This window comes from Geotrypetes seraphini, chromosome 8 (assembly GCF_902459505.1).
Source record: "Geotrypetes seraphini chromosome 8, aGeoSer1.1, whole genome shotgun sequence".
Classification (NCBI taxonomy): Eukaryota; Metazoa; Chordata; class Amphibia; order Gymnophiona; family Dermophiidae; genus Geotrypetes; species Geotrypetes seraphini.
The window spans coordinates 144,777,892-144,804,220 of record NC_047091.1 but is presented as its reverse complement, the minus strand read 5'-3'; the positions used below and the strand labels follow the sequence as shown (position 1 = coordinate 144,804,220).

The 26,329-nt window shown below is 42.8% G+C and overlaps 1 protein-coding gene across 5 annotated transcripts in view; it reads left to right on the top strand.

The window, feature by feature from the left end:
* Nucleotides 1–26,329, top strand: part of ADGRD1 (adhesion G protein-coupled receptor D1) — a 458,034-nt gene that overhangs the window by 39,618 nt on the left and 392,087 nt on the right. For all 5 annotated transcript variants that reach the window (XM_033956796.1, XM_033956795.1, XM_033956799.1 and 2 more), the window contains 2 exons: nt 14,468–14,680; nt 17,636–17,890. In XM_033956796.1, the coding sequence (XP_033812687.1) occupies nt 14,468–14,680; nt 17,636–17,890 (468 nt within the window). The remainder of the gene's footprint in view (nt 1–14,467; nt 14,681–17,635; nt 17,891–26,329) is intronic.

The window sequence follows — 26,329 nt, the reverse complement described above, 5'->3', positions numbered from 1 at the left end:
GGAGCGGAGGGAAGAAGATGGGTGCCAGACTAATTTGGGAGGGGGGAGAAAGGGAGAGGCACAGTAACAGAGCAAATGGAAGACGCAGAGAGAAGAGAGACAGTGGATGGAAGGAATTGAATGAGAACATGAGGAAAGCAGAAACCAGGCAACAAAGGTAGGAAAAAAATTCTTTTTTTTGTTTTGCTTCAGGATAAAGTAGTATATTAGTTGTGTTGATAAAAATTTATAAACATTAGAGGCTCTGGTAGAAACCCGTTTACAAAGTATGTATTCTTCCCAATTAATATTTCCAAATTAATAAAGTCTTTTTGCTTATTTTTAAATGGGTTTCTACCAGAGCCTTTAATTCAGTAGCATAATTAAATGAAATAACTATTTCTGTAGTTTATAGGGACAGGCGGGAACAGAGGGGATTCCTCACGGGGACGGGTAGGGATGGATGGATTCCTCTTGGGGACGGGTGGGGACAGGTGGGAGTCCTCACGGGGACGGGTGGGACTTTGGCGGGGACGAGTGGGGACGGGTAGGATTTCTGTCCCCGCGGAACTCTCTACTCTAGAGTGCAAACTGTTTAGTTGGAGATTTTTTTTTTTTTTAATATCGTTGTTCATGATGTTTGAAATGTGTAGTTTCTTTTTGATTGCTTTTTGAGTTCCTAAGGCTCACAGGATCACAAAGAGTTACAATCGAAATTCCCCTTGGAAGTGCTGTGGTGCTTTTCATTTGAGTAATATTTCCAAACTGGTTCACTCTCCACAGTAACAAAGCTGACTCCTGTGCCAGGAGGTATTGGAGATGATCTCAGTCTCTCAGATGTACTTCTGCTGCTCATTTCGACACTTGTGTTACGTTATGGAGTTCATAAGGAACAAAATAAATAGGCAACAGTCAAAGTGCACTTGGAAAGTCTTTTTAATCAATCCTCTAGGGCCCAGTACAATTGGCACCATTGGTGCATCCAATTACTAGTAAGCTGAGACTGGTATGGATACAATCAAAGGTTTGAATAGCTTGTCTTCAAGAATAAACATTTTTACATAATCCTTTTTTTTTTTTTTTTTTTTTTTAAATCTGTCAAATTAGTGTGCAATCTGGTTTCAACTTGGTTATAAGCTACAAAATAAACTGCCTTCAACTATTGCTTAATATCTTCAGAACTGGGGTTTAGTTTTCTTTCGAAGAGATGGGAGGTGCAACAAAATTGCTATTCCTTGCGATCTCGGTCTAGTCATTTAACCCTCTGTTGTCTCAGCTAAAAACTTACTGGTAATATTCAAAGTAATGTAACTGAGCAGAAATGGCTCCTGGACGGTTAAATCGCTTGTTTGGTGCTAAGTGGTCATTTTCAGTGGTTTGTACTGCTGAAAATGTCCCATTAGCGCTTATCTCTAAATCAACTATTCTGAGAGCATTCAAGGGCAGAGTCACTGCTTGGCTGGTTAAGTGCCAGTAGTCAGCACTTAGCCAGCCAAGGTAACCGCATAAATGTTAAGGTGCCATTGACTCGTGATCTAGTCCTAGCGACTTGATAAACGTGATTAAGTTTTTGTGGCAGAATACAGAAGTGGATTGCCAGGCCTTTCTTCTGTGCAGTATAAATTCGATGTTGTCGCATCAAACGTGATCATCCGCCTTCATCATTAGTCTGACATTTCCGCTAAAACCTGTCCGCCTTGGGAGGCCCTGCTGATAATGAAACTACCGACCGCACAGCTTTCAGCTTCTCAGATGCGCGCAAGCCCCAGTGGCACAACGAGCCCATGTACCATGACTGGAGAACCGCATAAATAGGACCATATAAAAGCCAGTCCAATCTTTAGGTGGTGCCCCATATACAGTTACTTAAGCCATGTCCGCAAATTCGGAGAGTCTGAACATGGCTTAGCGTAACTCTGGCAGCAGTCAGCAAAATGCTGAATGCCACTGACTGAATATCGACCCCTCAGATTATAAACCCTCCAGGGTAATATCTAATGCACCTGAGTGTAACTCTCCTTGAGCTACTAATAAAAAGGCTGTGAGGTAAATCCACACACATTCATACACACAAACCCATACATACATTTAAAAAAATCTTTTGAATTAGAAGGAGGAACTGGGATTAATGACAGGCTGGTCGCATTAGCTGTCAGCAGACAGAGCAAAGCTTTGCTTTTTGAAACACCAATTACTGCCGTAGCGAGGGTAGGAGGTGCTCGGGGCAGTGACACTCCCCCTGTGCCCTCCTCTTCACCCCCCACACTCCTTCCACCACCCCCTGCTCCTTCCCTGCCCCACACACCACAATCACACCCTCATTTCTTCCTGTATTTCATTATATATTCACCAGCGTGAACAACTTCTATGCCTGCTGCTTGCGTTGCCATCGAGATTTCCTCTGATGTCACTTCCTGGCCCCATAACCCAGAAGTGATTTCAGAGGGGAGCCAGGCTAGCATGAGCAGCAGGCTGGAGAACATTTAAAGAGCTACTGGGGCAGGGGAAGGGAGGACATGAGCATGGCATGGGGGAGGGGGGGCTTAGAAATGTTGGCGCAACCATCAAGACAGTGCCAGGGGTGGTCTGCCCCCCCTTACTATGCCACTGACACCAGTTCAAGGTTTTTCTAAAGAATCGTTAAGAAGGAGCTGTCCATTGACCTGAAGATGGGTGCTTTCCCTCTTACTCTTTTGCCACAAGAAAAATCTCCTTTGTCTGTGCATGAAAATTTGTTTCTGATCATTACTCTTCCAACTATCGAGCATCATGTGCACCTCTGGCTCCCATTGGCCTCTGATTTTGCATTTCTCAGTTCCTTTGTGGATTCTTATCTGTATAGTTTCACGGCAATGAAAGAGCTGACCTCAAATAAATATAGAGGGTTATGGCTATTTGCATTAATAGCGTTAAATTGTCATTGCTGTCATCGTTCTTTGTACAGTGGAACACCGATAGTATGCGGCAGATGGAAAGCAAATCTGTCTCCAAAAAAGCTTTTTGGCAACTTATGTAAAAGAACTCTGGAGGCAGGCCACCTGACAATGGTGTAGCAAGGGTGAGAGGCACTTGGGGTGGTGGGGCCCCTCCTCCACCTTCTTCTCTTCCCAAGTTTCCAAGTTTCAAACTAAACTTAAAACTTTCCTGTTTCAAGACACATACCAAATTTCCAGATAAGATCCCTCCTCCATTCTTTTCCAACAAATAACGCGAACCGCTTTTAAGAAGCGACCTCCCTTCCCTCTTGTTTTTTCCTTCCCCTCTTCCCGTCCTTTTATGTTTATCTTTGCTGTAATCTAAAAATCTCCCTCTACCCCCACTCCCTCTCATATCCAACTTGTCTGTATCTTTGTCATTCTCCAGACTACAATGTGCCCTATATTATTTTTTGATTTTTATATTACAGTACTCCCCCGATATTCGGGGGGTTCCATTCCAGGAACACCCGTAAATATCGAAAAACTGTGAATATGGGATGACAAGGAGCTGGAGGATGCTCCCTGCCTGGTGCTGCTGCCCCACACCCTGAGGCTCCTGGAAACGGACTCGGAGCGCTTCAGCTTGATCCCGGACGGGCTGGATTCTGTCACTCCGGGCTGCCCTTCAGATATGGAGCGCTCACTGGTCATCGCTTACCCGCCGTTGCCCAAGAGCGACCCCCTGCAGGCCACCCGCCTGCCTGCGCTCTACGTTCAGCTGCACGGGGAAAGTGCCCGCCGGCTGGAGCCGCACAAGTGGCCGCTGCAGATCCAGAATGACTACCTGCTGCAGCTAGGCTTCAGGGACTGTGGCTGGATGCAGGAGGAGGGCATGGAGGCCTGATTTAGGTGGTTTTTCACCTGGGGAGGCAGGATAGGGCAGCTGGAGCGTCGGTGAATGAAGGAAATCACTCGCGGTATGCTCCGATCGCCTCTTCCTGCACTAAAATCAAGCTTCACCAATCAGGAGCTGCTTTGACACGCAGCTCCTGATTGGTGAAGCCAATTGATGAATACCGTGAATGACCGGGACCGCGAACTGCGAACCGCATATGACCAGGGGAACACTGTATATAAATTTTAGAATTGTAAAACAGCTAGATACTTGTCAATGGTCGGTATAACAAAATTATAATTAAACTTGGAAACTTGGATCATATGTAAAGCTACTAGACGTACATACAAGAGACAGGCCCTACCTTCAGAAGTTTATTATTAAGACACACAAAAGAAATTTGATTTTATCTCATGTCTTTTTCAGTTGTAGCTTAATGCAAGTTATTTTCAGGTAATATCTCAAGGTCCTTTTACTAAAGTGCGTTGAATTCTGGGCTTAAAGTGGTCTAACATGGGAATTTCTCCTGTGCTAAGACCAGATTAATGTAGCATTATTTCGGGTGAGTTTTTTTTTTATTTTTTAAATTTGCAGATCGTGTACTGCTCTTCCATTATACTTTTCGAATATCAATGAAAACATATCTCTTTGAAAAATTTGTAAACTAATATTTCAATTATGTCTTGTGTGTATATGAAAAATGGATAGAAGAAATTGCATTACAATTGGTATTATTATTATGGGAGTAGAGTCAGGGGCGGAGTTTAGGCGGGTCTGGGGCAGAGCTTTTGGGCCCCCCCAAACAAAAAGCATTCCGCTGCCTATGCAGTCAAGGTTGTGTTAGTGTGAGTCTGTAGACTTCTAGCCCTTGTTCTTTATGGTTAATGTTAGCAGAGATACCAAGCCACACTCATTTGAAAGCTTTCTCACTCTCACGTTCTTTGAGCTCTATTTCTCATCTGAGCTTTAGCACCAGTGCTTTGATCTTGATCACTGCTTTCATGCAGGGTTACCAGATTTTTGCAGGAAAAAAAAAAGAGGATGCGTGACCCTGCCCTGTTCCACCTCAGGCCCCACTCCCACCCTGTTCCGCTCACAGCTCTGCCTCGCTCCGCCTCCAGACAAATCTCATCTCTTCAGGGCCATGTCTGGAGGGTATCTGCTCACGCGCGGAGGTGAGACATATCACATGCATGCGTGTGACATCACTGTGCTGGGTTTTGAAACGCTGTCCAGAGCCTGGACAGTCCTCTAAGAGGACATGTTTGGGTAAATCCGAATGTCTGATAATCCTAGTTTCATCAGATGGAAGCCTTAGAGAAGTAAACCAAGTGGTCCAACCAGTAGGAAGAAATCTGAACACATCTTCCTGCCTTCTGCTTCCCCTTGTGCTGTCCCATTTCCCTTTACTGCATACTTTTAACTACTACTTTTTCAGCCTTTACATGCTGAGGAAAGTAAGATCCTACTTCCATCAAAATCACTTTACCGTTCTCGTCCAATCTATCATCCTGTCCAGACTGGACTACTGCAACTCAATCTATCTAAGCCTTACCAAGAAAAACATTCGTAGACTCCAGCGGATCCAGAATGCCGTGGCCAAGCTCATCTTCGCAAAAAGTAAATTCGACCATGTATCACCGCTCCTTTCCAAGCTTCACTGGCTCCCGATTATTGCCAGGATCCACTTTAAATGCGCCTGTCTAACTTTCAAAATCCTTCACGGCATCCTCCCTCCCTTCATCCCACTCTCCTGGAACTCCTTAAATCTTATTACCACCAGACCCACTCACAAACTTAAATTATCCTTTCCTTCATTAAAAGGCATTTCCCGTGCAGGAAAACTAGGGACCTCCCTTCCCTTCAGATTCACTGAGTTCTGGAACAACCTTACCTCCCCCCTCCGGATCCTGAGCTCCCTCCAACTCTTCCGCAAACATCTGAAAACCTGGCTTTTTTCAAAAATGTAACACTTACCCCTTCTTTGGCCTTCTAAGCCCCCCAAATATCCCTCTCACTATTCCCTTTAACCTCTTTGGAGTTTCCTTTCTCTCTCAACTCTTGTAAACCGTGCCGAGCTCTACGATTGTGGAGATGATGCGGTATATAAACCTAAGGTTTAGTTTAGTTTAGTTTACTAGATGGAAAGACAATTTTCAGCTCCAAATTGCTCCCCACTTTGTCTGCATTCTTTCAGAGGCTCCAAAGAAAATCCATTATCATTTAATGCTGCCTTGATTCATTTGCAAAGCAATACTACCCTTAAAATCAGTCTAGATTTATACCCTGGATGTACCATCTGAAAAATATCACTTTTTGGCCTTCAATCTCACTCCATGGCTTGGGAAATCTCTCTCTTTGAGATGGTTTACCTTTGGCATCTCTGTTAGGCACAACAAGAATTTACTATAATATTCTGATATGTGAAGCAAGTTTTAAATAAAACATTTGATTTATGAAATCGTAATGTTCTGCCCCATGTGGTGTTTAGATTTTTTTTTTTTACAGTAACATCTGCAAGGCATTTGGCCATTTACTGACCATATTTGAGCAGAATATTGTGTTGCAAATAAAAAAAATATGGCTCTATTACAGTTGTTAAAGAAGTTTTATGATGATAGATTACAGCTGTTGCAAAATTAAAAAGTGTGATTTCCAGGGGTCAATCTGCTCTAGAATAGGTTAACACTGTACAGGTTAATTATAAGTATGTGATGCATTCTTTGTTGGGGCTCTTATTTTCCAGTTTTGGGGCATTATAATTATATGGCTGCAGTTCTGTGTCAGGTACTGTGCTGATGACAGTCTGGGACTTATAGAGAACGCCATGACTCATGAAGAATTCCACTGGACCCAGGAGAATACAGTGACTGCAATTAAAGAGCTTACAGAAAGATGTGAGGCATGTGGTTTTTTTTAGACAACCCAGCAACATTTGGGGGATTGTTCAACCTTAACAAAGCTGTGAATGTATACAATTATACAGTCCCATTTGCAGCTACAATCTCCGTTCAGGGAAAGTAATGTTTCAGTTCATGGTTGATGCGTTACTTTCAGGGTCTGCAACACTGGAGAGTACAAAGCATTTGAGGCTTCCAAAATAGAAACTGTCTTCTTGGGAAGGAGGGAGGATCCATGCTGGTGAAGGGAAGGAAGGGAATTCAGAGACTAGAGTGGTTCTTAAGAGTTGTTGCCAGAGACTTTCTGGAGATGAACATAACTGCGTCTTATGAATGAAGAAAATAAATCTGATTAGCCAAGTCAAACAGTAAAGTGACCACTTAGAAGAGTGGAGAAGGCAAGAGTCTGCACAGTAGAAGGAGGAAGAGAAGCATAGTGGAGACAATAGATCATATAATGCCATGAAGAGAACTCTTTGGTATGTCTGTAAAGAGGGATAGCCCCTTAGAGAGGCTTCCAGTAATGTACCAAGTATTCTGAGGAGTGATATTCAGAACCATTTATACTGTCAGCCTCAGGTGCTGTAACCAATCTTTGGACTCGACTGGTACTAATGCTTACCTAGGCCTGCTCAAGATACCATCTTGCTAAAGCCGCATAGGTCTGTTCAGACATACAAAGCATTGTGTTGGCATTTTGTGACCCAGTGGAGGAGTAACCTAGTAGCTAGTGCAGTGGCCTGGGAACTGGGTTTGATTACCACTGTGGCTCCTTGTGACTGTGGGCAAGTCACTTAACCCTCCATTGCCCCAGGTACAAAATAAATCCCTGTATATATGTCTTTACAGTATTAAAAAATTTATATCCCGCTTTGATTGTAACCACAAAAAGGCGGTATATCATGTGTAATTCCCTTTCCCTGTTCTATCATTTTTCATTTTAGTGTAGTGGTGTCCAAGCTTGACACTTATCCAGTTGTGTTTTCAGGATTTCCCCAGTGTATATACAGGAGATCTGTTTGCATGCAATGAAGATGGTACATGCAAATGGATCTCATGCATATTAATTGGGGAAAACCTGACTGGGTTGTGGTCCTTGAGGACTGATCTGGACACTCCTATTTCAGTGCATGAAGGACAGGTCCATCTGCAGTGTTAATACTTGTTAGCTAGGCAGGCACAGGGATTACCCACCTGCTGTATCTGGATATCAACAAGACAGAAGTGATCTGAGTACTTCCAGGTAACTACCATCAGAGACAAGATGTTGATCTCTAAGCCCACTGGTCTGACCCAGCATGAAACCTCTTATGTCTGTCTGTCTGCTATATACTGTATATTTATCTTCCTATGTGTTTGTCTGAAGCTTTCTGTCTTCATGCAAATATATAGTACATCTATCAATCTTTTTGGCTGTCTGTATCATTCTTTTTATATATCTCCAGTTGTCTTCAGCTCTATCACAGTCTAATTGCCACAGGTACATTAGATAGATTGTGAACCCGCTAGGACAGACAGGGAAAAATGCTTGAATACCTAAATAAATTCATATAAACAGTTCTGAGCTCCCCAGGGAGAACAGTATAGAAAATGGAATGCATGAATGAAAGAGTAATTGTGAGACAGAACAAGTACACAGTTTTTCCAGAACTGTTTACTCTGAAACACAGCTATAAAAATAACTTACTTTGTATTAAATTTTGATCATAGTCAAAAGAGACAAGCAAAATATTGCCCCAGAGGTTCAGCTAGACATTTAGGGCCTCTTCTATTAAACTGTGCTAGTAGTTTCCAGCCCGGGGAGCTGCGCTGAATGACCCGCATTTCTCCCAATGCTCATACAGTTCCTATGAGCGTCAGGAGCAGCGCGAGCCATTCAGCACGGCTCTCTGTGCTAAAAACTGCTAGCACAGTTTAATAGAAGAGGGGGTTAGGTCTGGATAGAATATTTGATTTCCCTTTAATGAAGAAGCTGGCCACAAAATAAGCACATAAGGATTTGTTCTCATCTCCCTATGTTTGTGGCTCAGGCGAGCTAGGTATTGATTTTGATCTCGGCAGGGACGTCAGTGCCTGCAGTGTCATTTTTTTCTCAGTATAGATGCAAAAAGGCAAACAGGGTTTATACATCTGCTAAGTTAGCACAAGATGGTGTTTATATGGGAGACAAGCTGGATTCATGAACAAACAGGAATTAAGGGGGTGTGGAGTGGAGTGGTTCAGACTAGTGCTACCCGATTCGATTTGGCCTGTTGAATTGATTTTTTCGATTTGATTCACTTTTGGGCTTTTTTTTTCAAATATCCTGGTGGGGTTTATTTTGTAGCCTTTCCACACCCTCCCCCCCCATTTTCCCTCTCCAATCCCACGCCGATGCTGTGATGTCAACAAAATAAACAAAAAAGTATTTTCCACTCTCTGCTAGGTCCCAGTTCGTGCTCACTAACACCAGCTCTGGCAGGATACACATTTAAGAACATAAGAACATAAGAAATGCCTCCACCGAATCAGACCATTGGTCCATCCAGTTCGGTGACCCGCACACGTGGAGGCCAATCCAGGTGTTCCCTGTTTACGTCCTAGGTGTTCCCTGATGAAGTCCCTGTTTTCCCGTATCCCTCAATGTGATTTGCAAGCAGGTGTGCGTCCAACTTGCACTTGAATCCCATAATGGAGATTTCCGTCACCACCTCCTCCGGGAGAGCATTCCAAGCGTCCACCACTCGCTGTGTAAAACAGAACTTTCTGACATTAGTCCTGGGCTTGTCGCCCCTCAATTTTAGTCTATGGCCTCTCGTCCGAGTCACATTTGACAACGTCAATAATGATGCTTCTTGTTCTATTATGTCAAAACCTTTTAGCATTTTGAAAGTCTCTATCATATCCCCTCGCAGCCTTCTCGAGGGTGAACAATCCTAGTTTTCTGAGGCGTTCTTTGTAGCTCAAATTTCCCATACCTTTGACTAGTTTTGTGGCTCGCCTCTGCACCCTCTCCAGCAGAGTTATATCCTTCTTTAGGTAAGGAGACCAGTGTTGGACACAGTACTCCAGGTGTGGTCTGACCATTGCTCTGTAAAGAGGCATGATGACTTCTGCCGCTCTACTTGTAATACCCTTTTTTATCATGCCCAACATCCTGTTTGCTTTCTTTGCCGCCGCTGCGCATTGTGCCGATGGCTTCAGGGTCCTGTCTATCAGTACCCCCAGGTCCTTTTCTTGTTCGCTTTTGCCCAATGTCACACCTAACATTATATAATTATGTTCCTTGTTTTTCGTACCCAGATGCATCACTTTGCATTTGTCTACATTAAACTTCATCTGCCACTTTTCTGCCCATGTTTCTAGCTGGTTCAGATCTCTCTGGAGTTCTTCAATGTCCTTATGTGATCCAACTGGTCGACATAGTTTCGTGTCATCTGCGAACTTGATTATATTACTCGTGGTTTCCTCTTCCAGGTCATTTATGAATATATTGTAATCACAAAATAGAAAAAGATTTTTCTTTCTACCTTCCACTGCCATATCCAACATTTGTTTCTTTCCCACTGTCTACCATCTCTCTCTCTCTCCTTACCTTGTGCTCTGGGTCAAACGTCTCTATTCCCCTCCATGCAGCATCTTTCCTGTCCTCCTTCCATTATTATAGTTATTTATTCAATTTGTTTACTATCCTGTTGTCCCCAAAGAGATGGGTTACTACAAGTATAAGATACAAGTTTTTATCCTAACTTGATAAATACTAGGGTCTAATATTTATATATATAATAGACAGTTTGCTATAATTATCCTTACGGTGCAAGGTTTCCAGTACAAATTTTATCCTAATTTGACACACAGAAAGTTACAGTGTATGATACAAGTTATCCTTATGTGACACATACTGGTTCTGGTACCAATATACATTTCTTTGTAGTCTGTTGGTCCAGGGCAAGGGTCTAGGTAACGAGGTATGTTTTTATTGCTTTTTTAAAGCTAAGGAGTCCTTCAATGGATCTGATCTGCAGGGGCAGTCGATTCCAGTGGCTCGGTATGAAATGGGAGTAGGACTGTCACTTTGCGGTTTGCAGTTGAAGGGCACGACCAGGGGGAATTTTGAGGTGCATTTCATCCTGGGAATGAAGGGACTGGTTCAGCGTGTACAGAGGAAGCTTAGTCGTCATGTAGCCTGGCGCCGTGTTATGCAAGGATTTGAAGGCTAGCATCAGGCCCTTGAAGACATAGGGGCTCATAATTGAAAGAGAAAAATGTCCAAAAACCGGCCTAAGTCGGCACTTGGACGAACATTTCTCAAAAACGTCCAAGTGCTGATAATAAAACTGGGTTTTGGACGTATTTATAAACGACCTAGGCCTTCATAGTGCCGCTCAACGCCCAAAGCTAAACGGGGCGTTTCGGGAAGTATGTTGAGGGTGGGAGTTGGGCGGGACGTGGGCCAGCTTAGACTTAGTCGTACAGCATGTATAACCGAAAGTTTAACAACAGAGCTTAGACGGAACATGGACATTGTGACTTAGACCATGTAAAACATGGTCTAAGTCACAAAAACCCACCTAAACTCACCAGATAAGCACTGCAAACACATAACACAGACCCCCACACACTACCGCAGTGATCACCAACTCCCCAACCCCCATAAAAATTTTATTCACAACTTTAAATTTCAGCCTCCAGACCATCATCACCTGGCCGCCTGGCATAGGAAAGCCTAGTAGTTCAGCCCAGAGGCAGCTTAAGTCGTCTCGGGGGTGGGTTAGGGACCCATAGAGAGGACCCATTCTCATAAGCCCCTGTAATCACTGCACTGAAACTGAAACATGTGCACTGCCCTATACACCCCCAAAACCCTTTTTTATTGGCATATAAGTGGCTCCTGCAGCCATAAGGGCTATTGGGGTGGTAGATAAGTGGGTCTAGGGGATTCTGGAGGTAGTTTGGGGGGGCTCACCATCACCTATAAGGGAGCTGTAAGGAGGAGAAGACATGGCACCCTTTTTGTGAAGTTCACAGCAGTGCCCTGTAAGGTACCCCACTATTTAGGTGGCATGTCTGGGTGTGCAGTCCATCACTTTGCAGACCCCTGCCACATCCAACAGGGCTTGTTCTAGGCATTTTGGACTTGGACAGAAGGTTGGGCAGAAATGTGGTATAAAGATAGACGATTTAGTGGCTTGGACGATCAGATCGGCAGGACATATAATTAGACGATTTTCGAAAGTAAAAAAAAGTTGGACGTATCTAATCTAATCTAATCTAATCCTTAGTTTTGTATACCGCATCATCTCCACGTTCGTAGATGGTCTGCGCATGCACAGGGATCGCTATAGAGCAATCCATGCCGGCAGATGGAGGCGTTCCTCCGATCGCCCCCATCTGCATGTTGTAGTTTGATGAATTTGTCAGACCTGCCCGGATCAGGCCCGGATCGGGCAGGTTAGTGAATAGCCCGCATAGTACCTTAGCAAGAGGAAAAGGATCCAAGAAAAACCCTGATGCAAGCTAAAATAATAATAATAATAATTTATTTGTATGCCGCCGTACCGGGGAGATTTTAAGTGGCTCACAACACAGGAAACAATACATACAATTCCATCAAAATATCCTGGTGAAATACAACAAGGAGCTACATACATTTCAATAATAGATCAGAATAAAAAGCATGTAGAGGGGGTGGGGGAAAAGGGAGAGAATAGTCATATCTTCATATGCCTCCTCTCCTTCTAACAAATATTCTGACCATTCATCTTGGAAACTCCCCAGGAACTCCAACTTTTTAACATTCAAAAGAAAGCTTGTTATTTATTGGGTTCCACATATATTGCACTGCTGAAATTATTATTAAAGATTTACAAGAGAAACACAGCAGGAACTGGCCACCTAAGGACAACACCTCTTGCCTCATAGCCAAAAACAGTCTTTCTTTCTTTCCGCATAGCCCAGACAAATATTATTTTTGGAGGGCTTGGACATTTATCTATGATTCTGTCATTTTTTTTTTTTTTTAATGTTCATTTAAGTCTGTGCAATGTCAGCTTTGCTGGAGTTTCAGCACTTTTGACGTTCCTTGTAGTGTTTTTGGATCTTTGGTGAGCTTAGTGTATCTTCAGGCAAAAAATAACATTAAAATAACCCTGGCTTGGCTCTGAAACAGTATAGAAAGCACTTTGGGGGACATTCAATAAAGAGCGCCCCAAATTAGGCTCTGGGATGATCTGTACTAAGCTAGTATTCTGTAAAGGGTGCTCTGCACGGAGCATCATTTATAGAACATAAGAACAGCCTTACTAAGTCAGACCAATGGTCCATCAAGCCCAGTAGCCCGTCCTCACGGTGGCCAATCCAGGTCACTAGTACCTTGCCAAAACCCAAGGAGTAGCAACATTCCATGCTACCAATCCAGGGAAACAGTGGCTATCCCCATGTCTTTCTCAATAACAGACTATGGACTTTTCTCCAGGAACTTGTCCAAACCTTTCTTAAAACCAGCTACGCTATCTGCTCTTACCAGAATACTGTACTAGCTTAATGCGCTTTTCACGTCTAACTATGGGTGTGAGCATTTATGCCTGCCAAAGGCTGGTGCAAATGATTGCGCTAATCTGAGAGTAGCAGTTAGGTGTGCAAATAAAGGTGTTCTATAACATCACACCTAATTTCTGGGAACACCCCAAACTTGCCCATTCCCCTCTCATGGTCATGTAATTCTCTTTGGAACAATATAAGTACTATGGTAAGCATGCAATACGTGCTTAAAATGCAATAAATTTGAGAAATTGAGATTATATGCCGTAAATTCTGGCTCAGGAGTGAGGTTGATTGCTGTTATAGTGTGAGTACAACTGACCCAGTTAGAGACATTCCCATCCCTTTTTTTCATGTTTCTTTGAAGTCCATTATTGCTTAATTTCCTGTTGACTGGCAGAGACTGAAGTTTAGAGTTGCAATAGTAATTATTAATACCCCCCCCCCCTCGCCGGGGTCTGGCTATCTATTGTGTATCTGCTTTATATATCACCATCTTTATAAGGGTGGTTTCAATATGTGTAGCTGTGTCATTTCTTGTCACACATTTTGCTACAAGGCCAGATCCTAAATAGGTGATGAGCTCATGTCTCTTTCTTCTTTTTTACTTTTGTCTGTCTCTGGCTGAGTTCGATTCCCAGTGCAACTCCTTGTAAACCGCTTTGACTGTGTAAACCACACAGAAAAAGTGGTATATCAAGTCCCATCCCTTTACCCTATGAGGTGGCGCTATTTGATTGGTCCCTTCTTTATTGATCCCTGGTGTCTGATTTTGGCTAGTCTATTGCTAATGAACCTACCTGCCTTGACTTCTGCCTGTTATCTTGGATTTGTTCTTTGCACAACACATCTCCTATTTCCTCTCCTACTCCACATGATGTCTGGTATCTACACCCCCTTTCCCCCCAAGGACCTGTGTGCTTTAAGTGTTGGGGGCTTTCAAGTACCAGATAGCTCAACTCAAACGGAAAGAGGACTATTATAGGTAAAAGTGCCCATTCCTGGTCCCTAGTGTTCCTCTCAAGTGGACCTGGCTGTGACTTTTCTCTTTGAAAGTTGCAGAAGTGTTCACATACTTTGCACGTACTCTTTGTACAGGAGGTGTTTGCGCTAAATAACATGAATACTTTTGGAAATCAATTATAGGCACATTGTTTCCCTCTGTTGACCTACTCAAACCAACTGGAACATTTTCATTGAAAATAGTCCCTCTTCATCTCATGACTAATTCTCCCTCATTTGTATGATTCCAATAGGAGTAACGTTTTCCTTTTTCTGGAAGAATCAGGAACAGCAGCGACAGCACCAGCAGTACCAGCAGCACCAGCAGCAGGCCGAATACGCACCGGCTTCTGGAGAAAGGGTGATGTCCACTGGCTTTTCGGTTTATTCTGATGAGCTGAAGGGCCATGTGGAAGTCTATACTCCAGGGAATTCAATGATCTGGAAAGCAAACATCAACCCACCAGGTACAGTCCATTTTGCTCTGCAGTGGTATTATTTCAAGGTTTTTAGAAGAACAAGATAGGGGGTTAGAAACAGTTTATTAGCACACCTCCCTATTGTGTTGAGATGCAACGATCCAATATAACAACCTGATGCCTTGGAAATTAGAAGGATCATTTATCCATGGTGCATACAACTCTTCTTTTGCAATGTCATAGTAACTTTTCGGCCAATTTTCAAAGGTACTTATACCCCCTCATTCTGTAACATTGCATGCACAATTTTACGTAAAATGGCACACACAGATTATAGAATAGTACCAGCTGCTCACGTAATTTAATAGATAAATTACGAGCTAATTTGCACTAGCAATAACTTATAACTGGAGTTAATTGGTGCTAATTGGCATCATGTTGCAGTTATGCACATAACTGTACTTAATCAAATGCAAGAATTTTCTCACATTCATTCAGAATTACAACTTGTCTTACTGGTCCTCAGCGGGCCACCAGGCACTCAAATACTTTCATAGTGCTGGGCTTTATGCTCCCACTCGTCATTGGACCCAGCTTTATGAATACTTTAAATACTTTGGATAATTATGGTTTAATTATTTTAATGTTATCTTAAATAAATACGTACTAAAAGTATTTAGCTGTATAAAAGATGCTTTTCAATGGGGGTAGAATCACCAACATGTTTCGCCCGTATAATTCAAAGGGCTTTCTCAAGGCTACCACTCCCTAGTTACACCATTCAAACCAACCATTGTGTCTAAGAAGGACCTTAGTTGCCTCTAAAACCACAGGTTAGAAGGCTCTCAATGTCCACCACTAAGCTATGACAAAACACGGGGCTATGTTTTGGCACTTAAAAGCCTACATCAGGAGTCACAACTTATGGTAAATGCACAATCATATAGATATTAAGCAATAGCACACAACCTCAAAAGCACAAAAGGCACAGACTTTTGTGGCTGCAATTTCAATCACTGTTGTTACAACTCAATGGCATTCCTGTTGTAGGCTTTAAGTGCCGAAACATGGCCCTGTGTTGAGTCATAGCTTTGTGGTGAACACTGAGGGGCAAATTCTATAAACGGCATCCTGATTGTAGGTGGAGGTAGGTGTCCTACCGCTTTCTAACCAGCCAATCGGGACGCACGTTAAAAAACAAACAAACCCCAAGGCAGGCAGTCTACATTGTAGGCATTTTTGTGAGCCTAGGGAGACGCGTGGTGCTGCCTAAGCTCGCCCAAGGTTAGGCATGAGCATGGTTTTGCCCAGAAGTGGCCTTAGGCGAGCTTAGGCAACCTTAGAGCCATGATAGGCACCTGAAATGCTGGCCTACATTTCAAATAGATGCAGCTGCTAAACTGATCTTGGCAAGAGAATCACCCTGCTGCGATCAGTTTAGCAGTTGCAGCAGCAAATCCGTCCCCCAATGAAGTCTGCTGGTTCCAGAGACATTTAAGAGCTAAGTCTCTTAAACTTGAAATATATTCTGAAGCTTTTGAGAATTTAAGCATTAGCACAACAACAATAATAGTTATTAGTATTAGTTCTGACTCGTATTGAACACTGCAATGATTGGGTGGTGAGGTAGTGGTAACTGCCTTCATGTCTCTGAGCAGAGTTCGATTAGGAAAAGATATAAATTAAACTTTGGTCATTCGATTGGACTTTTCAGAGTGACTTCTTTCCAAAAATTGTATTATCCACTTGTAGTCACTCAACAGATAAGAATTGTTGAGTTTTTTGGCCTTTGTGTATTTTTTGACTGGGTCAGAGGGCATAAGCATCCCTCTGGCCGGCCTTCAAGAAAAGGGTACAGGGGAATCCAGATGGGCTTGAGGGGGGGGGTTGTCAGGTTGGGGGCAGATTTTTAGGGGGTTCCTCCAGGAGGGAGTGGGCATCCCTCCTGCTGGTGATCTTTGGGGGGAGGGGGGTTCCGGCAGGAAGGATTGGGCATCCCTCTTGCTTGTGATCTTCGGTGGATGGCGGCAGGAGGAATTGGGCACTCCTTCTGCTGTGGACTTTCAGTGGCAGGAAGGCCTGGGCATCCCTCCTGCCAGCCAACTTCATGGCTGGGGGCTTCCTGCCGTGGCTGCTGAGCGGATCGCGGCAATGCCATTCTCTATCCGTCGCCTGTGACATGGACGCGGTTACAGAATCAGAGTGGTTAGGTGATGGACAGACGCGATTCTATGTAGGACGCCTGTGTGCAATTCTCAAAAGCTGCTTAGGCGGTTGATGAGACTGGGTGTCCTATACAGAATCTTGCCCCATGACCTCTTCTAACTTGTTACTTAATAAAATTGTTTGGATCTCTTCAGGCCTTCCTCCCCCCTTTTAATAGAAAACCATTTACTTGGTCCTACACTTCTTGACTGATTTACAGCTGTGGGGTCTGTTACTTTTCTTTGGTTTTGGATTTATTGCTTTTGACCGGACCTCACCACCTTCACTAGGAAGGTATCTACCACCTTCACTATAAATGTGTTTCCTGATGTTACTCTTAAGTCTTCCTCCCTGCAGCCTCAATTCATCTCCTCTAGTTCTATTTCTTCTTCATCTATGAAAAAGATTTACTCGTGTACCCCACCTATGTTCCACCCAAACTCCACACATGCATATGCTCACTAGCAAAATATGTGCCATCAAATCATGGTGTGTGCACTTCTCTGCTAGTTGATATTCTATGAGAGGCCATTTATGCACATAACTAGCCACTTGTGCACATACATGACTAGACTACTGCCTCTTTCAGGCCTTCTTGCCATCTACAAGTAGGCAGCGCTTTATAGAATTATCTCAGTGACCTTTCCTTTTATGTATATTCAGTGCTGCTGCCCATCCTTTCTACACACTCCAGCCAGCATATAAAACAAAAAAAACACAGATTTGCTGCCACAACTGAATTCTGATCCATCTACAGTATTTTCTTTGCAAGTGACTTTTTTTTTTTTCTAATTTCAGGACAGTATTGGACTCATGTTTTATTCACCTGGAAGTCACTCGAAGGCCTGAAAGTTTATATCAATGGGACTTTAAGCACTGGTGACCCAAATGGGAAAATTTCTCCTAACTACGGGGACTCCAGTTTAAACCTGGTGACTAAAACAGATCCTGACCAGTCCAGACGTTATGTGAATGGAGCATTTGATGAGTTTATTATCTGGGAAAGGGCTCTATCACCAGAAGAAATTACACTGTATTTTAACGCTGCTGTTGGTAAGTTAGAAAAATTATTACTTGGCATATGTACTGTGATGAGAACGAAAGGGCACTCGCTAAAGTTAGAAGGGAAAAGATTCTGTACAAACGTAAGGAAGTTCTTCTTCACCCAGAGAGTGGTAGAAATCTGGACCGCTTTTCTGGAGGCTGTTATAGGGGAAAGCATCCTTCAGGGATTCATGAAAAGTTAGCTAAGTTCCTGCTGGAACAGAACATACGCAAGTAAGGCTAGACTCAAATAGGGCACTGGTCTTTGACATAAGGGCCGCCGCATGAGCGGACTGCTGGCACGATGGATCACTGGTCTGACCTAGCAGTGGCAATTCTTATGTTCTTATGTCTTCAAATGCAATTGATTTTCTTTTGAGTATATGAAATAATGAATACCCCCACACACAACTCTATTTCTAAAGCTTGGCTAAGAGGTTTACTGGCCGTTTTTATCTTCACACATATTTATTTATTTGTTCATTTTTATAGCCCGTCTTCCCCAGGAGCCCACAACGGGTTACAATAAAATAAAATTAGGTACTTAGAACCTCCCTATCTGTCCCGAAAGCTCACAATCTAGCTAAAGTACCTGAGTAAACAATTATTCTATAGTAACAATATAACAAAATTCAATAATAAAAAATGCTAATTATAAATAATAAAAAATTATAATAAAAATAAATATATTACAATTTATATAGAATTCATGCATGGCTAAAAAAATACAAGATATCAGGAGTCTGAACATGCAGCAAGATTTAGGCCCTCTTTTACAAAGGTGCGCTAAGCATTTTAGCACGCGTTCAGTGCACGCTAAATCAACGCATGCACTGACCGCCAACGCGTCCTTAGGATAACATGCACAAGTTAACATTTAGCACATGCTACTATTTACCGCACGCTAAAAAGCATAGCACACCTTAGTAAAAGAGGGGGTTAGTATTTATTATTATATTATATTATTTATTTTGTAAGATGAAGTATGGGAACTGAATCCCCTGTGATATATTGAGCGCTGGTCGCTTACCAGTATATGATTTTCTTTATTGTTTGTGACTATTTAATTGTGTGTGTATTGTTGTTTTTATTATTATGTATGTACAGTATTTGTGATCTGCTTTGTATAAAGCGGGATACAAATGAATAAACTATAAACTATTCAGAGTGAGGGTGGGGGTGGTTTCAGCATAGACTTCTTTTGAGATATTATTGTACTGTTAACCCCATTTATTAGTAACTAGGTCTCACTGCATAAAACGGGACCTATGCTAGAATATTACAAGCTAGTGGTAAAATAAGACATCTTAACGGTCGCTCACATTGATAACTTTCCATTTTAGTGTGAAGACTTTTTGGCTGATAACCAGAATTAATATTGTGATGTCATAATACCTCGTTCCATCAGTGCCTTGAGAGCCAGCCTCATCAGTGAATTCACAATGGCTTGATCGCCCTATACATGGCACACTTTTATTACATATAATAGTGATTGCAATTTCTAGAGACATTTTTCTTTAATTAGGATGTGTGTATGTGTAGGGGGGTGGAGTAATCAACGTGGGCTACCATTAAAACATATTGCTTTACTGTTAACCCGTTATTAGTAACTAGGGGCTCCTTTTACGAAGGCGCATTAGCGGCTTTAGCGCGTGCGACTTTCAATCACGCACTAACCCCTGCGCTAGCCGAAAAACTACCACCTGCTCAAGAGGAGGCAGTAGCTGCTAGCGTGGCTGGCAGTTTAGCGCACGCTATTACGCCAAAATAGCCCGAGTTAGTGGTAAAATGGCATCGTAATAGGAGTCCATGTTGATACCTATCTGACTCAGAGGATGAGTTCTTTATGCTACGTTACTGAGGGCACCGTCGTAGGAGACATCTTTTGTACGTTGCAATCATTATGACTGAAGCTTCTGGGCAGTGGCGTACCTAGGGTATGTGGCACCCGGGGCCCATCATTTTTTGACACCCCCCCCATGTAAAAATTTTTTTTTTTTTTTTTTGCAATAACCATGAAATGGAATAAATGGTCAGAATAGAAACAGGCAGTGAAAATTTTCTTTTATTGAACCTCATATATGTAACCATTATTCCAAACATAACAAAACATAAATTATGTCTAAATTGTCATGACATTAGAAGTACATATGGAGTAGTTGCAGGCAGTGGCGTACTTAGGGTATGTGGCACCCAGGGCCCATCATTTTTTGACACCCCCCCCATCTATATGAAAAATATGATTTTTAGTACCAATCTACATATCACACCACAAGAGTGTACCTAGGAAAAGGCTGCATCTTAAACACTGCAGTGAGCACTAGAACACCAACACATACATTGTAAAACTAAACAAGCCAGATCCCGCACAGTCAATTGGTCCTGTAGTCAATGCCAACTGAAAACTATGTCTTTTTCATACACACAGAACAGAGATACACCCTCGCCCAAAATGGAATAATCACAAACTAAAAATAGAAATATGTAGACAAAAGTTAAACTGATCCTCCAAGAAACCAGACCCTGGATACAATGCAACACCACAAAAAACAGTAACACATGTCCTCTAATACAGTGCAAAATATAAAGACAGTAGATGTAAATTTGAAAAAACTGATACATAACAATCACCACTTTATAAATTAACAAATAAAAATAAAACAAATAATGAGATATAAAAAAATACAATTTTATTGGACTAATCCCCGTAAGCTCGGTCCCCATCCCCGCAAACCACCTGATTCCATCCACACAAGCCTTGAATTGTTTATATTAAAGTATAAAAAGAAACAATATTCTGTACAATTGTCAATTTATAAATCAGCGTCTTCTCCCCACTCTCTTCCCCATTTCCCTTCAGCATCCTCAGCCCACTCTCTCTCCACTTTCCTTCAGCGCACGCACATAAAAACAAGCAAGTAATTTTATATCATTTTCATTCTATTCATTCATAGAAATTAAAGTCTAGATAATGCCAGTCACATAACAAAACATGATTTTACAAAAATAATTCCCTGCAGTCAAGCCTGCAAGGATTATTAGATGTCTTTCAGCAGTTCCCCTCCCTCCCTCCCCCTTACCTTTGTGGCCAAGTCAAAATGATCTACCAACAATAAAATTTTAAAAACATAAAGCACGCTGTACGCAGAGAAAATGTTAATTATCATTTATATTCCGCGGGTTTTCAAAGAGGTCAAGGCAGATGACTTTATGCAATGTCACCTCAGTAACAACTATACAAAAATAGACAAATATTCCCCCTCCCTTTTTACTAAACTGCGATAGCGGTTTTTAGCGTAGGGAGCTGCGCTGAATGCCCCACGCTGCTCTCGACGCTCATAGGCTCCCTGCGCTAAAAAACTCTATTGCGGTTTAGTAAAAGGGGGCCATAGTGCAAAATATAGACAGCAGATATAAATTTTCAAAACGGACACATTTTGATCACTAAGTTGAAAATAAAATCATTTTTCCTACTTTTTTGTCTGGTGATTTCATGAGTCTCTGGTCCTTCTTCTGATCCTTCTTCTTTCTCTCTCCCCCTGGCTCCCCTCTTTATTTCTGCCTTTCTTTCTCTCTCCTCCTGGCCCCCCTCTTTCTTTCTGCCTTTCTTTCTCCCCCCTTTGACCCCCCTCTTTATTTCTGCCTTTCTTTCTCTCCCCTTGGTCCCCCTCTTTCTTTCTGCCTTTCTTTCTCTCTCCCCCTGGCCCTCCTCTTTCTTTCTGCCTTTCTTTCTCTCCCCCTTGACCCCCTCTTTATTTCTGCCTTTCTTTCTCTCCCCTTGGTCCCCCTCTTTATTTCTGCCTTTCTTTCTCTCCCCTTGGTCCCCCTCTTTCTTTCTGCCTTTCTTTCTCTCTCCCCCTGGCCCCCCCTCTTTATTTTTTCCTTTCTTTCTCTCTCCCCCTAGCCTGCACAAAGCCATCGTGCCGATTTCTCCACTTCCACGATTCTTTCCCTACCCTCACCCCCAAGCCAGCAGCCGATTTCTCCCTGCTCCTTCCCCGATGTCCTGAACTTCATCGGGCAGCAGCAGCATTCACAATTCACTGATGTTGCCCGCTTCAGGCCTTCCTCTCAGTCGGGTCCTGTCTTCATGAAAACTGGAAGTAGGCAGGACCCAGCAGAGAACAAGGCCTGAAGCCGGCAACAGCAGCGAATTGTAAACGCTGCTGCTGCCCGAAGAAGGTAATGGAGCACCGAGGCAGTCCGCTTCTCCCCCCTCCCAGCCGAACCCCCGCTGACCCTCCTATCTCCCCCCCCCCGTGAACCTTTCCAACCTTCCCAGCGAGAGCAGCAAACCTCCTTCGCGGCTTTCTCCTCCCTCTGCCGCGTTACTGATGACGTCATCAGTGATGCGGCAGAGGGAGGATAAAGCCGACGCTACTGGAGGGAGGTTTGCTGCTTTCGCTGGGAGGGTCAGAAAGGTTCACTTGGGGGGGGGAAGAGAGATAGGATGGTCAGCGGGGTTTCGGCTGGGAGGGGGGAGAAGCGGTCTGCCTTGGTGCTCCAAGGCCTGGCGCCATTACCTTTTTCGATAATGGCGCCGATGCTGCTTTCGCTGGGAGGGTAGGAGCGCGATAGGGACTGGGCCAGCTGTGCACCCCCCCCTAAGGCGGCACCCGGGATGGACCTCCCCCTCGCCCCCCTTGGTACGCTACTGCCCTGGGGAAACAGCCTGCAACAAGATCGCGCGATGCCAGAGATTTTTGCCTGCTTCGGCTGTTTCCTCCGCCGCGGTCCCGCCCCTCCTCTGACATCAGAGGAGGGGCAGGACCGTGGCGGAGGAAACAGTCGAAGCAGGCAAAGATCTCTGGCATCGCGATCTTGCTGCAGGCTGTTTCCAGACGCGACACCCGGCGCAGGGGGGGGTAACTGGACCGGACCGGGAGCACCCCCTCAGGGCTTGGTACCCGGGGCGGACCGCCCCCCCCGCCCCCCCCTTGGTACGCCACTGCTTCTGGGTGTTTATAAAAGGCAAATAGCCACCTGTGTTGTGAAGAATTTAAGGAGATTGGTAGGAGCAGGCTTAAGAGATCACATTACACATATTTTGAACTCGCTTCAACTTTAACTGGCTACCAATGGTACAGAGGGTGCAATTTAAGTCGTTGGTGTTGGCTTTTATCAACTGGGACCAACTTACTTGTTGGTTAGGTTATAGAGATACGCGTTTGCCCATTCAAGTACTCATTCTCAGGATGTGAAATTACTCGCCCTCCCTGAAACAGAAGATTTTTATTCGGTTAGGTTGAGAGTTCAGGCCTTCTCATCTTCCCTTCCCCTTCTGTGGAATGAATTGCTTGTGGCACTATGATTATTGGATGACCTTATGGGGTTTAGCTGAGCACTAAAATCTTATTTGTTTCCGGCTGTTGGCCAAGTTGCCTGATTGATTCTGTAGAGGAGGTTATGGATTGTTCTGTCACGTTTGAGCTGTATGTGTGTCTTGTATATTGCTGTATTAATTATATATATATATATATATATATATATATTTTATGTACCCTGCATTGGACATTTTTGTAAAAGCAGGTAAAATACGGAATAAATGAAATGAAATAAAATATGCATAAAATAGACATAACTAATCCACATTTTTGGCACCGTATTATGTACAAAAGTACAATTCAACAAACATAAATAAAACACAATTAATAAACTCTTCAAAACTGTGCCCAAATGATTCATAAAAATTGACAAATTACAAAATATAATAAAATCTTATCATTTATGATCATTGTTATCCCATTAATTTTTTTTGTTCAAACCTTTTATCAAAGCTCATTTTTCAATTGTACAACCTACCCCCTCTTTTACTAAGGTGCATTTGCCGTTTTAGCGTGCACTAAATATACATGCGTGCTAAACGCTAATGCACCCATTATAGTCTATGGACGCGTTAGCATTTAGTGTGCGTGTATATTTAGTGCGCGATAAAACAGCTAACGCACCTTAGTAAAAGAGGGGGATAGTGGAAGATTTACAAAGTAGGAGCTTATTGGAAACTGGGAGTGGTGGTGGTGGTGGAGATGGGCGCAGAAAATCCTCCCATAAGATTTACCTTGGGCATGATGCTCCTCTGATACATTCCATGAAGTTTCTTTAGCCTGTCATTGTCTATATATTTTTTTAGAGATACTGCATTGGCAACAAGGAATTCCATAAATATTTTCCCAAGTGTTTACGGGGGAAGTGAAAACAGCCAGTGCTCAAAAAGTCATTAATGTTTCAGAAATCTGTCTGAAAGCCATAAAGTATGCTTTTTAAATCGCACCTTCCTCTTCTTGCATGCGTTGAAAGAGCTGCTGTCGGATCAGGTTTCTTGTAGCTATCACAACCGACCACAGTTAACGTAATAGCCCCAAAGCCAATGCTGCTATAAATCACATTCCCTGGTTTATCGGAAGCTTCATGGAATGTTACAGTATGCTGAGTTACTTACCACACAGGCTTCAGTTCTGTCTGCTCCTTCTCAGCCCTGAGTGCTCTTTCCTTGTCAATCGTCTGGCAAGACAATGACCTGGCAAGAAAAATTAATGGGATAAATGATGAACTTTTGGTATGTTTTATAATTATGTATTGTGTTATGAAATGTTTGTGAATAGTTTTGAAGTGTTTATGAATTGTATTTTATTTACTTTTATTGAATTATATTTCAGCATATAATAAGGGTGGCAAAAATGTGATCAGTTTATGTATTTTATGCATATCCCCCCCCAAAAAAAACTTTAACAGTGCATTACAAATAATATAACATTAGAAGATTACATAAAATGCACCACAATACACAAATAGAATAGCAAAAACAACCATTTCTCCCACCCCCTCTCAATTATGAATACATTAAATCATATTATTTATATAGCATTATACTCAAATAATTAACCCCTCAAAATATCCTTCCCTCCCCTCCCCCCACCCTGGATGTGTAAGGAAATCTAAGAAAGACAAATACATTACTATTATTGCGTATTAACAAATGCAGTCAACGGGCTCCATATTTTATTAAATGCATTACTAAAACCCAAGCATTCCCCGTTCATTCTTTCATATTAGGAGGAGTGTGTGGCGCAGTGGTTGGAGCTACAGCCTCAGCACCCTAGGGTTGTGGGTTCAAACCCCGTGCTGCTCCTTGTGACCCTGGGCAAGTCACTCAGTCCTCCATAGCCCCAGGTACGTTAGATAAATTGTGAGCCCACCGGGACAGAGAGGGAAAAATACTCGAGTACCTGATTGTAAAACCGCTTAGATAACCTTGATAGGCGGTATATAAAAAACCTAATAAACTTGAAACTTGATATTTGTATTGTATGTGTTATACACACTTGTCCACCAGAATGTGTAATTAAGTCTGTCATGACATTTCCAGTTTCTCGTGATCATTTGAATAGCTATTGCTGTCAGGATAAATAAAAGACAGCTTTTGTATTTATCTAACACAGGTTTGCATTATTCATCTAATAGATTGAGCAATACATTTTTATTGCAGTTCCCCCTTTTATAGGTATATGTTATTTAGAATGATTTACCTATACAAATAAAGACAGAAGTTAGGACTCCTTTTACTAAGCTGCGCTTGTGGTTTCTGGAAGGGGCATAGGAGAGAAGATGCCATATAGATGCCATATAGAAGGGGCAGACAGTAGATGAAAGGAAGAGAGTGACAATAAGATGAGGAAAGCAGAAACTGGGGGAGACAAGATGGCGACTAAGTAGGCTGCGTGAGCTCTCATCGGTGCTGGCCCAAAACTTCCTCTCAGACGTCAGAATTGACGTCGGGGGGGGAGGGGGGGAGGGGGGAAGGCTGGTGTGCCCGGCGCTTCTGCAGTCTGGACTGTTAGTGTTAGGGAATGGGGAGATGGAAGAACACAAAGGCAACGCGTTGCCTTTGCGATCTACAGGTTGATCGCAATCGACCTTTTGTGCACCCCTGAGGTAGGCAGAGGAGTTTCCCTCTGCAGGTAACATCAACGCCGTGACAAACTGTACTACACGCTAACGCCTCCATAGAGTTTGCGTTAGTATTTTTTGTGTAGCGCGGGGTTAGCGCACGCTAAAAACGCTAGCACAGCTTAGTAAAAGGAGCCCTTAGGTACTGGATATTTCGCAGATTGTTGAAAACATTTTATATGATAGATTGTAAAGTTAGTACTTTTAGTTAAAGAATTGTAAGGACATCTTTTCATCCAAGAAATTGTAGTTTCCCATAGAATTATTATGGCCTCTTTTTGATGTAAATCACCTTGAACTAAACGGTATTAGAGTGATTCAGAAATCGTGCATTAGATTAGATTAAATTAAATCACTGTTCGGCTGAATGCAAATATTGAATTCGGGGCACTATTTGCAGCCGTATCAAATCAAATATGAATATTTGGTACAGCCCTTGCTGCAAGCAAGAGCAATTCTCACTAATACCATGAACAGAGGAAAAGAGTTGCTTTCCTAACA